At 61.0% G+C, this 17,458-nt stretch overlaps 1 protein-coding gene across 4 annotated transcripts in view; it reads right to left on the bottom strand.

Annotated features, from left to right (window-relative positions):
- Positions 1-16,945, bottom strand: part of KIAA1755 (KIAA1755 ortholog) — a 32,637-nt gene extending 15,692 nt beyond the window's left edge. Inside the window, exons 1-7 of one of the 4 annotated variants that reach the window (XM_075900806.2) lie at positions 16,256-16,945; positions 9,337-9,546; positions 7,391-8,774; positions 7,086-7,280; positions 4,961-5,084; positions 3,382-3,475; positions 1,303-1,389 (exon numbers count right to left, since the gene is read on the bottom strand). In XM_075900806.2, coding sequence (XP_075756921.2) covers positions 1,303-1,389; positions 3,382-3,475; positions 4,961-5,084; positions 7,086-7,280; positions 7,391-8,774; positions 9,337-9,546; positions 16,256-16,468 — 2,307 coding nt within the window. In that variant the 5' untranslated portion in view covers positions 16,469-16,945. The remainder of the gene's footprint in view (positions 1-1,302; positions 1,390-3,381; positions 3,476-4,960; positions 5,085-7,085; positions 7,281-7,390; positions 8,775-9,336; positions 9,547-16,255) is intronic. The other 3 variants (XM_075900804.2, XM_075900805.2, XM_075900809.2) reach the window with 3 other exon arrangements.
- Positions 16,946-17,458: the final 513 nt, after the last annotated feature.

Raw genomic sequence — 17,458 nt, 5'->3', positions numbered from 1 at the left:
AGGCGGTAGAGGGGCTTGTTTGGGTACGAACATCAGAACGGCCAGACTGGGTCAGACCAAAGGGCCATCCAGCCCAGCGTCCTGTCTGCCCGCAGCGGCCAGTGCCAGGTGCACCAGAGGGAGTGAACAGAGCACAGAATCATCCAGTGATCCCTTCCCTGTGACCCATTCCCAGCTTCTGAGAGAGGCGAGGGACACCATTCCTACCTATCCTAGTTAATCTATCCTCCATGAATGTATCTAGCTCTTTTGTGAACCCTGTTCTAGCCTTGGAATTCACAACATCCTCCGGCAAGGAGTTCCACAGGTTGACTGTGCGCTACATGAAGAAAAACTTCCTTTTGTTTGTTTTAAACTTGCTGCATATTCATTTCATGTGGTGCCCCCTAGTTCTTATGTTATGGGAATAAGTAAATAACTTTCCTTATTCACTTTCTCCACACCACTCATGATTTTATGGGCCACTATCATCTCCCCACTTAGTCGTCTCTTTTCCAAGCTGCAAAGTCCCACTCTCATTGCTCTCTCCTCACGACACCCATTCCAAACGCCTAATGGTCTTTGTGGCCCTGTTCTGACCTTTTCCCAAAGCCAGGCGGGTCCTGGTTTCATCCCCACTCAAGCCCCGGGGGTCTGTGCGCCGCTGCGGTTTCTCCCGCTCAGTCCTTACTCAGGCAAATGCCCGCTGAATGCAGACCTCAGGGTGTTGCCTGGTGGGGACGTAACCCAAAGCCCACGGCACGAGGCCCGGGGAGAACAGCTGCTGCCCAGGGTATCTGAGCGGCCCTGGCTCCCTCCTGGCTCCCGGGGCTCTCGAACGCACGGCACGCCGGCCCGGGAGGATGTGCCAGGAGCCACGCTGGGCCACCCAGCTCAGTCACGTTTCCCATCCCGCTGCCCAGCAGAGCAGCATTAAAAGAGCAAGAGCCCCTGCACTGCTGTCCTAGCGCCCGTGGCCAGGACGTGGCTTCCCCAGAGCGGCTGCAGCCTTTGCTGCCGTCCGCCAAAGCCAGAGCCCCCTGCCGGGCAGGCACGCCAGGATAAGCCCTGCGGACAGGGAGAGGGGCCCCTCCCGGCTCCTCATCGGCGAGGGGTGCAGGGGTCTCATGGCTAGGGTGAGTGACCAGGACAGACGGACTCCACCGGTCGCTGCGCCTGGAGGCCTGGGAGCGAGGCGGAAGTTGGGGGAGCTTATTGCTCCAGCTCCTTCCCCAGGCTGCAGAGACCAGGGAGGGGAGGGGAAAGGACGGGAGGGACCATCCATCAATTCCAACAGCTGCCAGAGGCTGCTCCGACCCTCACCTGCATCCCAGGGAACTTCTCCAGGTGGGCGGCCGCCTCCCTCTCCGCCAGCAGCAACACCCCCCGGATGGAGGCAGGGGCAGCGCTCTGCAAGGGGGGCAGTGGAAACGTCACTCCGGGGATGCCCTCTGCTCGCTCTGCCCGTGACGTTGGAGCCCCACGCTGGCCTAGCCTGGCGGGCGGGGGCACCCCTAGCCGGAGCAGATCCCTGCTGGTGCCAGAGCTCCTGCACAGAGCTGGGTGGGCAATGCAAACCGTTCCCCCCAGGCAAGCCACTTGGGCTAGCGCCTCCCCACCTCCCCCCGCCCCAGGCCTGCAGCCCTGCCAAAGTCAACACGTCAAGGACCGTGCCAGCTAGCCTTGGGTGTGCTTTTACCCTGTGCCATACAGATCTCCCGGGGAGACCAGCCTTTCTCGGACCCAAAGGGAGTTGCAGGAGGGTCACAAGGTTATCCCGGGGGGTTAGCATCCCGCCAGCTGCACTGCAGAAGCAAGGGTAGCAGTGCCTACTGCATACCCCGCACTAGGCTAGCAGGGCAGAGGAAGTCCCGCCCCCTCAGCCACACTGGGCATGCTCCAAGGGCTGGAGCAATATAAAAGGGAGCAGCTCAGCTCACTCTAGGCTGGATCCTGGAGAGGAAGGTGCTCCAGCGTGGGATCAGCTAGAAACCCAGAGGACGGGAGCTAGAGACCCAGTGGAACTGCAGGAGCCTGGTGCTGCAGAGCCGGATGACCCTGAAACTCCGTGTTTCAAAGCCAGCTCTGGTAGGACTTGACCCAGGCAGGGTGTGTGAGGGGGATCCCCAACCTGTGTGAGCTCAGCGTGTGGTGGGATTCCCTGCTGAGTGAGTGGCGGATCCCTCCCCTGCTGACAGGAATCTGGGTCGGGGTCTGGTGTAGCAGGGAAGGCCTACACCCCCTTACTGGGGCTACTGCCCCAAACCCCTGTGACTCTAGCCATTAGGCTGTGCTGCCCTGAACCTTTGGGCTGTGTTATAGACTGTGGCCATTGAGCCACTCTGCCTTTGTCACATGACCCTGCCTCTATGATCACCTTGCAATGCCCCCCCCCCCAAAAAAAATCTGTGTGTTTTGGATCCATGTCCCTCCAATGACAATACCATGACACTTCAATAACAGAAAGCAGGACCACTTGTGACTTTTAAAACCCTATGACCAGGGGAGCTGGCCCTGGCAAGGTGGGGGGAGAAGGGGAGCTGGCTCCTGGAAGGGGCGGGGCCTCAGGTGGAAGGGGCGGGGCTCAGGGGCCCTGGAGGGGTCCCAGGGCTCTTTGAATCATTGGGCCCCCGTGTGGTTGCCCCTCACCCATTGGGGGGCCTGCCTAGGACCATGACGTTGCCCAAAATGGACTGTAAATGGGGTAGAGCCCTACCCACGTGCAGCCCAGCCAGAGGCGCGTGGGGTGGAACGTCGCAAACCCGCAGCGTTGCTGTTCGAGGGGCGGCTGCTCCCCCAGGCTGGGCACTGACCTGGGCAGATGGGGCCAGGAGCCCTGAAGGCCTGGGGATGGGCGGGGGCCCCGAGGGGAGGCCAGTAACGGACGGGGGAGGAGGACGACGGGCGGGGGCCCCGAGGGGAGGCCAGTAACGGACGGGGGAGGAGGACGACGGGCGGGGGCCCCGAGGGGAGGCCAGTAACGGACGGGGGAGGAGGACGACGGGCGGGGGCCCCGAGGGGAGGCCAGTAACGGACGGGGGAGGCGGAGGATGGGCAGGTACCTGGGGAGGGGAGGGCAGGGCCTACATGGTTCTTCGGAGAGAAACTCGTTGTGCGCCAAGCGGGTGGCTGCGCCCAGCCTGCAGACGTGATCCTGGGGATGTGGGGGGTGGGAGCCGACGCTTGGCCCAGGGACAGACAATGGGACTGTGCAGAGCAGCTCTAGGCTGGCAGGGATCTGCCTGTGGGTCCCCACCCCCCGCGACGCTCTCCGGGAGGACTGCGAGGCGCGTCGGGGCGACGGTGGGTTCCTCACTAGCTGGCCAGAGCTCGCCCGCCCGAACGGGCTCTGCTAAGCTGGAGAAGGCCCCACGGCCCCGCTGCACAGAGACCCGCGTGTACCTGGACTGCTCGGATGGCCGCGTGCAGGGCCGGGGCGGGAGGCTGTCTCCTGGCATCCACCAGCACGGTCAGCCCTCTGGCCCTGGCTTCCCTCCTGGAGGACGAGAGAACCCCCCGGCCGCGCTCACCGGAGGGTGCAAACGGCTTAGAGGCAGGCCCCGAGCGGGTCAGGGCGTTCCCAGCCCTGCGGGGGAGAAATGCCCCAGCTGGGGTCTGGGCCGTGAGTCTCCCAGCTCAGCCAGGCAGACTCGTGCGAGCAGGGCCCCCACTAGCAAGGCGGGGGGGGGGGATGGAGGGGGAGGTAGCAGCTCGGGCTGCCCCTTCCCCTCCCCCCCCCCGGCATCAGATCCAGAGCATCGGCACAGGCCGCGGTGTCCGTGCTTATGGGTTTGGCGTGTTCATCGAGCCGGCCGGAGTCTGGGGGGAAGCCGCTTCCGGCCCGGTGTGGATGTGAACCCACTGGGGTCTGGGGGGGGAATCCAGGGGCCTCCTCTCCTCTGCCAGCTGCTGTCCCACCTGGCCCGTCTGGCCTCCCCCCGCCAGCCAGGCAGTAAGTCAGCCGGGCAGAAGCCAAGAGGGACCAGGGACTCTGCCAATGCTGTGCATACTTCAAACCAACCAGCAGGGGGTGCTAAAGCCTATCCCTGCCCCTTCCCCCTCCGCCCCCCCCCCCCCCACACACTGCTTGGAGCTGTCCTAGCTCTCCAGTACTGTGCTTGGATTCTCCCCAGGCCTCCTGCCTGGGACAGGGACCCATCGGTCACCTCCGGGGTTCCTGTCCCAGCAGTGTCGGAGCTGGGGGTGTCTTTCTAGCAAACCGGGAAGGGCTGGCGCCTTCGGAAGCCCCCGACAGCGGAGCCTGATTCCCCAGCCCGGGGACTGCAGAACTCCTGCTTCCCCTCCGGGCTGGGGCCGGGGCCTTGCCGGGGCTGATCTTGGGGTCTCTGGCCTGGCTCCGCTGGGGCGCAGTCGCTAGTGGCTGGGGTGGAGGCGTGTGGCGCGTTAGCGGCTGACTTAGTTCCGTGAGTCTGACTCCCGCGATCGTCCCGCAGCCTGAACCCCTGGGACGGGAGCAGACGCTCTCCCCTGCTCTCTGGCCAGCCTCTACCCCATGGCAAGAGCCCCACTGTGTCTGCGCCCCCTGCTGGTGGGGCAGCTGGGCACGACCCCCAAGATGCTCCGGGGGGGGCAGAGGGACACAGCACAGCATGTCCTGGGGGGGGGGGGGATCCTGCAGCTGCACAGGGAGGGCTAAAACCCCCACACTCCCGCAGGGACCCGTCCCCGAAATGCCGCCTTTCAGCACAGGTCGCTGGGCCCCCCGAGAGCTGCCTGGAGCCAGCTGGTTCCCCGGTGCCACATTAGGGGCACAAAGCAAAGGGGCCAGTGGGGATGCTCCCAGGCAGAGCCCCCCCAACACTGTGCTCCCCAAGGTCCATCACCCCCCCAAGTGGAGGGGGTCAGAACGGGGCATGCAAGCCCCCATGCCTGGCAGGAAGGGGTAACAGGGCTGGGGGGGGCCAGGGAGCCACCCGGAGACACCTGCTGTCGTGTGGCAGCTGCCGGGGCCTGCCCTTACCTGGGGATGGAGCAGAGGTACAGGAGGAGCTGGGCTACCGCTGGGGCGGAGCACCAGGTGGCTTCCCAGGCGCTGCTGCTTGTGCTCACCTGGATCAGGGCCCGGCCCAGCTTATCTGTGCTCCCTGCAGCCAGGAGAAAGCAAACGCTCAGCGCCCTGCGGCAGGGCTGGAGCACACAGACCATCTACTAGGCTGCTCCCCCCCAGCCCCCCGCCCGGCTCTGTTGTGCGAGAGGAATGTCTCCTTCTCAGTCGGGGGTCACGTCAGTCGGCGGCCACGTCACGTGTGTGTGTGGCCCCCAACTGATGTTTCTGTGGGTCAGTGACCCCTGACCCCAAAAGGTCCCCCCTGCCGTGCAGTTTGGCGAGGCGCTCGATGGCTCTAGTGACAGGCTAACCCGGCCCCCCTCGGAGAGCCCGTCTCCAGTTCCCAGTGCCGCCAAGCCCTTGTGTTAGCAGCCAGAGCCCCGCCCCCGGGACTCTGCCTGCCTGGGGGAGCAGAGGCGGGGGTCTCCGATTTGCCTTCTCGTTTCGGGCTAGGAGCCCTGTTTTCAAGCTGCCGTCTCTCTGCAGCCACGCGGAGCAGAGACGCCCTTTGGAAAAGCAAGCTACGTCTTAACGCCGGCCGTGCTCAGCAACTCGGGGTGGGGAACCTTTCTGGGTGGGGGCCGCTGACCCACAGAAAAGTCACTCCCCACATTCCCCTTGCACACCAGAGCCTGGGGTGGCCCAGGCTGGTAGATTCTGTGTGCTCCAGCCCTGTGGAGGGGGGAGGGACTGGAGCGCCAGCGCAGGGGGGCCCTGAGCCTTGTGGGGCTGGATCAAGGCAAGCCGGGGGCTGCGACCGCCCCCCAGGCCTTAGGTTCCCCGCCCCTGTAAGCTATGCCAAGTCTAAGGCGCCAGAGCATTACAAAATTTGAAATTTAGTTTTTTTTGTGTTTAGAGGCCCTAAGCTGGAGCTTGCTTAGTGCGTGTGTAAATCCAGCCCTGGTCCTAGGCTGCAGCTCTTGGGACCCGCGGCTTGTACGGGCAGCACCTGCAGTATGGCTGGGTCGGGGCCTTGCTGGAGAGCTGTGCCAAACGCTACTGGGCCAGCCCCACCATGGCCCCACTGTCGCCTTGCTGCCTGCTAGCGTCTCGCTGCGGGGAGGCTCCTGTGAGGGGCTGGAGTCTGGAGGAGCCAGTAGTGTTGGGAGTCTCATGCTGGCTCGGGGCAGCGTTCCTCTGTGCCTCAGTGCTGCCATCTGCAAAATGGGGAGAAGGCTTCCTGGCCTGCCTGGGGGCTGTGCGCACTGTTGGGCTAACGGCTGAGCTGGGCTTTGCGGAGAATGGAGCTGGCTGGAGGAGTTTGGGCTTTCCCACACCATTGTTTTGTTTGTTTTAAAAAGGTTCCGGTTTCCCATGTAAACCCCCCCGCCCCGACATCCAGTGTGGCAAAGTGGTTCTGTCTCTTGGAATGGAAACGTTTCGGCCGACAGGCAAACTGTTCTAGTTTTCCTGAACACTATTACCTGAGCGGCTGAAATGGTTCCATGTTGGTGCTTGCCATTTTTCAACAACACCCCTAAAAAACGTTGGCTGTGTGACGTAGTGCGGGTACCTTGCTGGTTGCTGGCTGGGGCTGGGGGTGACCCTCACTGGCTGCTGTCTGTAGCACGGCCCAGCAGAGCAGCTGATGGGACAAGGTCACCTGTTCCACCCGTTACCTCCCAGGGAGAGGAACAAAGGGAGGTGGAATGCTGCCCCTGGCTGGGGGGCAGGGCAGGAAGAGAGGGTCGTTTAGATTCTGTCTGGGAAGCAGGGGAGAAGGAGCTAGGGAGGGGGCTGGGATTGTAGGGCCCAGCCACCCCCCATCTCAAGGGGGGGGCACTGAGGCCTCCTAGCCCCGATTCCTGTAACCAGATTCCATCTGTGCTGGGCTGTATCCTGGAGGAGCAATAAACTCCCTCTGTTCTACTGGCTAGTGGAGTCTGTTCGTGCCACTACGGGGGTGAAGGAGACGGGGAACCCCAATTTGCCACCACACTGGAATCTTGATCCCCCCAAAAAGCTTTTGTTTGGGGGGGTGAAAAGACCCTTTGTGAGTGCACCACGGTGCCTTGGAGCCTGTCTCTGGGCTCTGTACCTGGCAGACAAGCTAGGCCCGAGAGCAGGAGCTCCGGGTGGAGATCCTGCCAGTGCAGCAGCTCCTGGGGGCTGGACTCTGCAGACGGTCGCTCCCTGGCAGGACAGCTGCCCTCGGCTGCACAGAGGCCGTTCATCCAGCCGGTGCCTTGGCGCGAGCCGACGTCGCCGAGAGACCCGTCCGTCTGATCCGCACCTGGCCGGGAAAACAGAGCAAAGCCAGGGCAGGTTTTAGCGGAGAGGGACCGACGCGTGTGCCGTTACTGTCTCAGACCTGGTGTGGCACCACCCCCTGTGGGCTCTTACCTTTCCCAGCTGCCTTGGCTCTGCTCACCCGGGGAGAGTAAAGGGCCGACATCCTCTTCCGCGGCCCTTCGTGTTGGCTGGCACCAGACACGCCGGCCCCTGGGGCTGCTGCTTGTCGCTGGCCCTTGAAGAAGGAGAATTTATGGCTGGCAGGAGGCGACTGTGACCGAGGGAGGTTTCTCACTGCGCCAGCAGGAGACCTGAGCAGCTTTGAGTACCCCTGTCTTGTCCCCTCCTCGGCGTTGGTCGCCTGCGGCTCGGCCTTCCGAGGAAAGCCAGAGAGGAGTCTGGGAGCGGCTGCCTGGTCCAGCCCCTGCATGGCGGGAGCTGGATTCTCCCGAGGCCTGCCTGCCACAGGGAACGCCTGTCTGGGCACATGCGACTCCTCCAGTATGGCTGCCATCAGGCCAGAGCCCAGGTTCACGGGGTTCCGGATGGCAGCCACGTAGGACTCGCGGTACCGACACCTCAGCCCAGGGACTTTGGGATCTTGGGGCAGTTTCCTCCTCAGACGCGGGGTGCAGGGGCCCTCCTCCGAGCTCTGCCCTTTCCCACCGGGCCACTTCTCTGCCGCTGTCCCTCTCGTGCCCGTGGGAAGCCGCGGTTTACTCGCGGACGACACCGGGGTTTCTCCAGAAGGTCCCGGTTGGCCATGGGACGGTCCTGACGTGGCCAGATGCTCCAGCTTCACTTCTTCAGTCCACTCCAGCAGGTCCACGTAGTCCCCTTCCCGGTCACACGGGCTTGGCACCACAAACGCGCTGGGCTTTTTCCGGGGGCTTGCTTGGTCCACTTTTATGAGTCCTGGGTACTTGCCCTGGCCTGACCTCCCGGGCCCATCTTGGCCATCCAGGACCGTGCCCGGGATGTTACCGTGCGGCCTCGGAGCATCTGCCAGGCCCAAAGACCCAGTGCCGCTCTGTGAGGCCGGATCCTCCGGCACTGCGGCGCTGCTGAGGCCCAGGGCGTGTGCCAGAAGGGACGCTCCGAGCTGGGTGGGACCTGGTGCCACCGTGGGCTTGTGGATGAACTCTGGCGTGGCTATCTGACTCCACGGCAGGGGGGCCACACCCTTTTCTGTGGCCACCAGGCAGGTGTGCAGCGGCGCTCCGCTCAGGGCATGGTTGACTTCCTCCAGCCAGTGGCTGGTAAACAGCAGGGCGTGGGAGGATTCAGGGACCAGCCTCTCCTCCACGGTGCGCAAGTCCCGGGAGAGGCACTTCACCGTGAGGCAGGCCGACTGCTCCCCGTAGGGCTCTGCCTGGAGGTAGAAGTCTCCGGGGCGCAGCAGGAGAGGGTTGAGGGGTGCAAGGTGAACGACCACCTTCTCGTGCAGACACAAGGGCCAGCCTTCGTGGAGAAAGATGCAGTTCAGGTAAGGTGCCTAGGAGAGAGAACAGCACGTTGGGTTAACAACACAGACTCTGTCCAGCTTGTGGGGGGTGGAGTGCTGGACTGGGACTCGGAGTTGGCTCTGCCATGGGCCTGCTGGGTGGCCTCGGGCAAGTCACTCGTCTCCCCGTGCCTCAGTTTCCCCATCTGTCAAGTGGGGCCAATGAGCCTGCCCTCCTTGGTGAGCGCTATTGCTGCAGAGCAGTGAGCGAGTGAGGGGTCGCCAGTGTTTGGCCTTCGCTCCACGGGATGTGAGCGGCTCGTGGGCCAAGGTCACAGCCCCTGTTGGCGCGGGTGCCGCGTGAGGGACAGTGAGCAGATGTAGCCATGCCTCAAAGGGCCTCGACGCTGGGGGGAGAGGGCAGGATCATCCCATTGGACAGATGAAAATGTGACTCGGGAAGGGACTCGCATCCTGGTCCTGGCTTAATAGCACGGCCCTGACGAGGACGGTTTTCCTTCAGAGGGGAGAGCCCTGAGCATGCCCAGGCCCCCCGGCAGGCCTGGGCCTGAGAGCGGGCTCTGGGAACGCCGGGGGAGGCTCCTGTAGGTACCGATAGACTCACGCAGGCCGCCTGCCGCACGCGCTCAAAGAGGCGCTTGGCAGGAATGAGGAAGTCGAGAAGGCAGCAGAGCCCGTCGCCATGGTAGTCGCTGTCGAGGAGGCGGAACAGTTGGCTGAGGACGGTCGGGGCCGTGACGTCGAATGGCGGGTAGAGGGACAGCAGGGCCTTCTGCACGGCCACGTCGAGGGAGCGGGGATCCTGCAGGGGAAACGGCTCCTCCGTCAGACAGAGCAACACCAGCAATGGCCTCGCCCCGCTGCCGCCCGCTTCACTGACCCCCCACGGAGCCCGTCCCAGCCCTCCGGCGTGGCGGGAGCGTGGACGTGTCTCTGAAGGAAGACCCCTGACTTCTAGCCACCATTGCGGCTCGTGCAGCCATGGGCAATAGTCATGCTTCCTTAAGAGCAGCCACGTGTTGCCGGGACTCCACGAACATTAGTCATGACACGGCTGAAGTGAGGAAAGGCCTAAAGGTCTCAGGCCACGTCTCCACTTGCCACGCCGGAGACCCATCTTCTGGGGTTCGATTTAGCAGGCCTAGTTCAGACCCACTAAATCGAATGCTGAAGACGGCTCCGGTCGGCACCGGTACTCCTGACCGTCGCGAGGAGTAGAGGAAGCCGACAGAAGTGTTTTCACCTGCCAACCTCCCTCTGTGAAGATGGCGCCAAGCTCGGCTCAAGCTAAGCCGACTCCAGTTCAGTGTTTTATTGACCTGGAGTTGCGCACCTTAACCCGACCTTCTAGGTTTACTGAAGACTTGTCCGGTGCAAATTAGGGAGATGCCACTAGTGTTACCGAGGGCTGTCTCTTTTGAGCAGGCTGGTTAAGGGGCTTTATACTAGTTCTGATTTGTGACGGACCTCAGACGCCAAATTCTAACCTCCTCAACCGTCACAAGAGTTCACCTAGGGATTTGGCTCAGCCCAGTCTAGGAAGGGGTAGTTAGACATTGGATCCGTCTCAACTGCCCCCAAGTTCAGAGCCAAGCACTTCCCCAGATGCTGGCCAGTGTCTCAGAAATGCAATGGCCAGGCCTGAGGCTAGAGCGTTCGGGGTTGGTGTCAACCCTAAATTTCATCAATTCAAAACCAGCCACTGGCGACTGCTAGGAAATACCCCGCAGATTCCAAAGCCCCGTCCCTTGCAGAACAAGACCCGTCGGGTCTAAAACACAAACCCTTGTTTGTAAGGCTCACGCAGGGGCATTTCCAATTTGCTGAGCGGGCTCGGAGGAAGCTGTTACTTAAACAAGCCCCATTTCCAAGGCTGCGCCAGGCTGCCTGGCAGAAGTGGTGGCCAAAGGCAAGCATCGGGCGGAGCTCATGTGACCGTTCAGCTGCTTTAGGAAAGTAATGGGGGGCAGGAGGGGAATTGAAATGGTTGTCTGATGGGGGGGCACCTAGCTAGTAGGGAAAGACTGTGGCTTTTCATGCCTTTAGGGAGAGTTTTCAAGCCATTCATGGAGAGTATCCTGAGACAGCGCCCCCAGAGCTAGTGTGGGTGCAGGAACTGGACAGGTGACTAGATTTGCACATACGGACGCTCATGGGCACGCACAAATGTCGGTTTCTGAGCATGCAAACCAAAATCTGAACTGGCAAAAGCTGGTGGCAGGTGCTTGTAACCAGGATGTGTTGAGTTTTTATATTATTGTGACAGGGTCCGGCCAGAGGGGTACAGCAGAGCGGTAAAAGGGAAATGTATTAGCCCTACACCGAGTAAGTCTGTTCCCAGGGTAAACTAACAAGGACTAGTCCAGAGCCAGCAGGAACTTTTCCGAGCCAATCAGGGCAATTAAGTCACCTGGAGCCAATTAGGTTTCCGGAGTCAAGTGAGTCAGACTAGTCAGACCACCTGGGGCCAATGAAGAACCAGTTGAGACTGGCTGGGTCAGAAGGGTCCCTTTCTGTAGGAGGCTGTGGAGAGTCTGGGAGGAGAAGGTGCAAGCGGGTGCCCGGAGGAAGAACCTGTGGTAAGGGAGGTGCTGGGGAGGAGGCCCAGGGACTTAGAGCTGTCATGTCACCTTTACCAGGGACATTACTGGCTATTGCAGGTCCCTGGACTGGAACCTATAGTAGAGTTTGGGGCCCAAACCCCCCCCCCCCCAACTCCCCATTCCAGTGCTAGAAGGAGCCTGGCTTTGGTACAGGGGTTTGTCCTGCCCTGTGCCACTTGGAGGGGCCACCGAGACTGCTGTTCGGTTTCCCTCTGTTCCCTGTGCTGGCTAGCGCTGGGCGTATCTACAAACAGCCAGCCGGTGTCTAAATTGAGGGCTGCTGGGAGGCAGGCAAGCCGCCTGCAAGCGTGAGGAGACGCTTTGTCACTATGCACATAAAACCTCCTGCTTGGCCGGCTCGGGCCCAAGAGCACAGAGGGCTCTTATCTCCTGCTGCCAGGCTGGGCCTGCTGCACGCCTGAGCTTTGCAACCTGGTGGGAAGGTTGGTCTCCATGTAACGTCATGGCCAGGGCGCAATTCCAAAGCGAAGAGCCTCCCGCCGAGAGGAGCTCGCGTTGGCACCGGGGGAGGAACTCGGAGTCCTCAAACAGCCCGTTACATCACCAGTGACTTTCCGGGACGTGACTGAGCCTGGCCCTGGGCCCCCGGCTGTACCCGTCTGTCACGATCATGAGGGATGGCCAGCAGCCTGGGGACTAAGGGGTTAACTGTAACTAGCCAGGTAGCAGTCGGCCAATAAAAATGCAGATAGGGATTTAAACTGGGGCAAAAGAATTTGGGGGTTTTCTCTCCTTTGTCTCTGGGCTAGTTTGCTCTAGATCAGTGGTTTCCAAACTTTTGATTTTTGAGAAATCCTCATGCCCCCTCCCCTCCCAAAATAGCAGCAAAACTTGGGGGGGGGGATTGACGGGTGTGTGTGTGTGTGTGTGTGTGTGAGTGAGAGAGGGTATGTCTACACTACCCCGCTAGTTCGAACTAGGAGGGTAATGTATGCATACCGCACTTGCTAATGAAGCCCGGGATTTGAATTTCCCGGGCTTCATTAGCATAAGCGGGGAGCCGCCATTTTTAAATCCCCGCTGCTTCGAACCCCGTGTAGCGCGGCTACACGGGGCTCGAACTAGGTAGTTCGGACTAGGGTCCTATTCCGAACTACCGTTACTCCTCGTGAAACGAGGTCTGCAGGCCTCTGACTAGGGGACAGCAGTCCTAGATGGCAGTTTGGATTTTCTTTCTTTTTTCAAGCTCTTTGGAGAAAGAGCTTGGGGTGCCCTGGGGTTGGTTTCAAGTGCCCCCCCCCTTTGTGGGTTCAAAAGCACTTGATGGTGGCAGAGGATTTTTATCCCCCAAATCTAGGGTTTGGGGACTTTGGGGGGGAGTTTTATACCAAAGCCTGGAGAGAGAAGATTTTGGGGGACTTCTGCAGGCCCCCACTTCTGCATTCATCGTGCCAGAGTGGGGAGCCAGCCCTGACACTGGGGCGGAGGGGGAGACTGTCATACGCCTGTCGACGGGGGCCACACGGGGAAGTTAAGTGGAATTATCCCCCGGTGGGAATTGAGCGTGCACCAAGTAAAGCACGTTAAACCCCGTGGACGTGCTGCTTCAGACGCAAAGCCGCCTTGTCCCGCTTGGCTTAAGTAGGTTTAATGGATTTTAGCGAACGCACTTTAACATCACGTCGCTTAGTTAATTCTGAGGCGCTTTCCTGAGCATCCCTCCATCAACATGCGTGTGACACGCGTGTCCCTGTGGTTTTTTCAATCGTGGGCCAAATCATCCCTGGTGTAATTCCACCCACATCGATTACATCAAGAATAAAGTTGGGTCGTTAAGATTTGTAAACTCCCCCCTCTCCTCCCCCCCCTTCTCCTCCTTCCCCCCCCCCCCCCCCCGCTCTCTTCCCCACGGGGGCGGAGGGAGAGATTTGGACTGCACGAGACCCTGCCTTGGTCTGTCGGACAGGGAGATGAACGGAGCAGCCAGCTGTTACTCCCACATCTCAAAGCCCAGTAACTCCACCACCTGCCGGGGTGTTGTAGTCACTAGGGGCCTGTCTGCACTGGGGAGTTATTTCGAAATAACAAGGCGAGCGTCCACCCGACCAAGCCTGCCCTTTCAGAAGGGTAACTCCGGCTTGTGAGCAGGAATAAGCTGATTTTGAAATAGCTATTGTGGGAGTTATTATTTTGAAAGAACCTGGTAGTGTAGACCTAGCCTAGGGGTATGTCTACACAGCAGTGTTATTTGGAAATAACTTAGTCTGTGTCTACACAGCAGGCAGTTATGTCGACATACTGTCCAGCTGGAGGACTTCTTACTCCGACTCCTGTAACCCTCATTGTATGAGGAGCAAGGGAAGTCGGAGAAGGGCAACTAAAATGCTGAGGGGTTTGGAACGGGTCCCCTATGAGGAGAGATTAAAGAGACTGGGACTTCTCAGCTTGGAAAAGGAGACTAAGCGGGGGGGGGGGGGGGATAGAGGTATTTTATAGATAGATAAAATCATGAGTGGTGTGGAGAAAGTGACTAAGGAAAAGTTATTGACTTGTTCCCATAATATAAGAACTAGGGGCCACCAAATGAAACTGATGGGCAGCAGGTTTACAACAAATACAAGGAAGTTCTTCTTCACACAGCGCAGAGTCAATCTGTGGAACTCCTCGCCTGAGGAGGCTGTGAAGGCAGGACTAGAACAGGGTTTATAAGAGAACTAGATACATTCATGGAGGTTAAGTCCATCAATGGCTATTAGCCAGGCTGGGTAAGGAACGGTGTCCCTAGCGCTGTGTGTCAGAGGGTGGAGATGGATGGCAGGAGAGAGATGGCTTGTTCAGTTCCCTCCCTCTGGGGCACCGGGCATTGGCTGCTGTGGGCAGACAGGACACTGGACTGGATGGGCCTTTGGTCTGACCCCGTCTGGCCGTTCTGATGCTCTTAAGGGTGCTGTATTCTGGATGAGTGCTGTGTGGACGCTCCTCATTTTAAAAGAAGCTAGGCAATTGACACAGCTTGCTTTTCCTAGCTCACTTCGAGTGACGCCCTGCTGGGCAGACTCACTGTAGGTGTCCTACTGGAACAGAACCGCTTTGAAACCGTCCAAATCTCCCCCCGCCTTCCCCTCCCAGGCGAACCGGTTCAGACCCAAGTCCTGTGCTCTGTAACGCAGTAGGGCCCTCTGAAACCAGGGTTAAAAGAAACTTGAAAACCGACTGTCGGCGCCCTGGGGGTGGGGAGGGGGGAATTTACAAATCGCAATGACCCAACTTTGTTCCTGGTTTAATTCCACCAAGGGCAATTCATCAGGGATGATTTGGCCCATGGTGACTGTGACGTAGGAGTGGGGGGACGGGACTTGCTGGTTTCTATGGGTCTGTGGTAACCCCACTGGCTGCCGCCGGTACCACAGCCCAGAAGGACAGGGATGGGTCACTATGCAAAGGGATCTCTCAACCGGTCTGACCAGCTACCCCCCATGGAGAGGAACAAAGGAAGGTGGATGCTGCCCTGGCTGGGGGCCAGGGCTGGAGGAGAGTGAGTTAGTTTTCTGTCTGGGAGCATGGAGGAAGCAGCCTCAGCAAAGGCTGGGGGGTTTAGAGTCCGAGACCCCTGCCCCATATCAAGGGGGGCTGAGGCATCCCAGGCCTGCCCTGTAACCTGATGACATCTGTGCTGTGCTGTATGCTGGAGAAGCCATAAACCACCTCTATTCTACTGGCTGGCGGAGTCTGTTCGTGCCATTTTGGGGGTGCAGGAGGCGGGGGACCCCAACGCGCCGTCACAGTGACAAAGGACCTTCCGAAACGCTCCCAAACAACCTCCCGTCAGTAACTGGGTCTGGTTTGGCTGCGCCGGGAGAGCAGCGGCGTGAGGCGAAAGGGGCTGCTGATGGGGGTGTTTAGAAAGCGAAGGGAACAAACCCGTCTGCTCCTCTGCCCCGCCCCAGGGACGCACCAAAAGGCAAGCGAGGCGCTAAGAGCACACGGAGAGTTGGATTTGATGCTGTTTGCATCCCGATGCGGGTGTTAGGACCGAGGCGCCGCCATTCCCCACCCCTCAAATCGCCGTCTAGTTTTCCGGCGTGGGCAGGGCTGGCTTTGAACAGTAAATACAGTTCTGGCACCGTCGGGTTCCCATTTAACCCCCGAGAGCCCCGTTCTCTGCCTTCCACAGCCAAAGGAGTGGGGTTCGGAGCGCTGGCCCAGCGGCCGCGACTCCCTCCGCTGCAGCCCGTGCCGCAGGGCGGCTCAGCCGGGGTCAAGCCAGCAGGAGCCAGAGGTCACGGGCTAGCCAAGCGCTGTGGGATGCAAGAGGAGAAGCCGGTACCGGCCTAGCACGTCACAGCAGCGCAGAGTCCCGCTAGCACCAACGCGGCACCGGAGTGGTTAGCCAAGCCACCGCCCGCGGGCGGAAGACCGGACCGCTCCCTGCGCAGGGAAAGGAGACAGCGGGCCGCTCGACACACGTTTTCTGGCTCTCCGTGCCTGCAAGCATAGCAAGGGAGCGCAGGGCAGCTTTAACCGCCAGCATCTGCCGGCCCGCACGCTTCTGTCCCGACAGCTGCTAGCGATCGTGCACCCGGCGCTCTGCTCGGTGCCAGACGCTTGCTCTGGCAGTTGGAGACACGGTCTGTGCGTGAGAAGGGAGCCCCCCCTCCCTCTCTTCCCCCAGGCACAAACGGTTTGACAGCCTCTCTGCTGAAACCGTATCTCCCGGGTCCTGCTCCACCAGGACACCTGACCGTTAGCGTCAGCCGGGCGCTGGGCAGGCGGGCAGCCTGGAGCTAGGGCATACCAGCCCCTGCCGGGTGCCAAGAGCGTTAAAGCTGCAGGCTCCTGCTAGGTCCGTGCTGCAGGCGGTGGGTGGCGGCTGCAGATGCCAGAGGAGACAGGCAGGGCAAGCGAGGGGGAAAGTCATCCCGAAGGGACAAAAGCAGGCGGCATTACCATGTGTGACGGGGAGGCTGGGGAGAGCAAGAAGGGGACCAGTCGCTCTCCCGGGAGGCTAGGCGTTTTCCTAGTGCCTCTAGTTCCCCCGCCACGCTCTCTCCCGTCCGTGCAAGCGGCTCTTGGCTCTTCTGGCAGCTCCGCAATGAAATCCAGGCGCCCTAGAAAAGTTGCCGTGAGGCCAGGCTGGGGCAGAAGCGGCCCAGGCTGCATCAGCCCAGCCTCAGTATCTCCATCCCGTCCGGAGCAGAGCGACCCCCGGCCACCCACCTCTCCTCTCTGCTAGAAAGCAGCCAGGCCGGCTGGCGGAGGGGCGGGAGAGGGAGGGGAAAGGGGGAGGAGGGAGGGGGCTGTCTGGGAGAGGCGTCTTAAACTCAGCCTAGCTCATGCCTGGGCGGCTTCATCTGCAAAACATTCCCAGCACAAGCCAGGCCCCGGGGAGCGCGGCTCCCGTTGTGCACAGTGGCTGGCCTTTCTCAGGCCGGGGACCCGGGAGCCAGCCCCGTCTCCGGGGAGCGCGCCTGCAGGCAGGACTCCGCGCGGGCCCCCAGGGCTGAGCGTGGGCCCCACCGCCTGCCGAGGGGAACACGGCGCCCACACAGGCTCGGCCGGCTGACTGGGCCGGTTCCCCCCAAAGCAGCTGCTCTCTTCCTGGAAGAGGCCTGAGACGGCCCCGCCGGCCCGTGTGAAACAGCCTGGCTCCACTGGCTGCGCCGGCCTCTTGTCAGGTGGCCAAGCCCCGGTCCTGGCTGCCCGAGGCGTGACTCAGATGGCGGGGGAGGACAGCGAGAGGGAAGCAAGCCGCTGACTGGAGAGGAGAGGCTCCTTCCCCAGGCGGGGCCCTGCCTCTGCCCCACACATTCAACAAGGCTCCGTTTCTAGCTGAGCCTCCTAGCAGGGAAGAGTTGGGAGCAAACAATTAAACTGTTCCCGCTCGTGCACAATGGCCCTGCCCCCTGTCCGGCCCGGGAGATCTGCCGTGGGTCGGATCCTAACTGGGGTGTCACTTTTCGGTCAGAGGTCACCAGCAAGGCGAGTGTCGTTACCCCCGTTTGCAGATGGGGAAACCGAGGCACGGAGATGTGCCCTAGGTTACGTGGCGAGTTAGTGGCTGGAAAGAGACCCAGGACCCCCATCCTGGTCCTATTCTCTCCCCACGGCACCGCGCTGCCTGCCTGTCTTAGCAATCTCCTGCGGCGCATG

This window comes from Pelodiscus sinensis, chromosome 17, assembly GCF_052426305.1.
Source record: "Pelodiscus sinensis isolate ZL-2025 chromosome 17, ASM5242630v1, whole genome shotgun sequence".
NCBI lineage: Eukaryota > Metazoa > Chordata > Testudines > Trionychidae > Pelodiscus > Pelodiscus sinensis.
The sequence above is the reverse complement of the archived record's forward strand: the minus strand, read 5'-3'. Positions and strand labels throughout refer to the sequence as shown.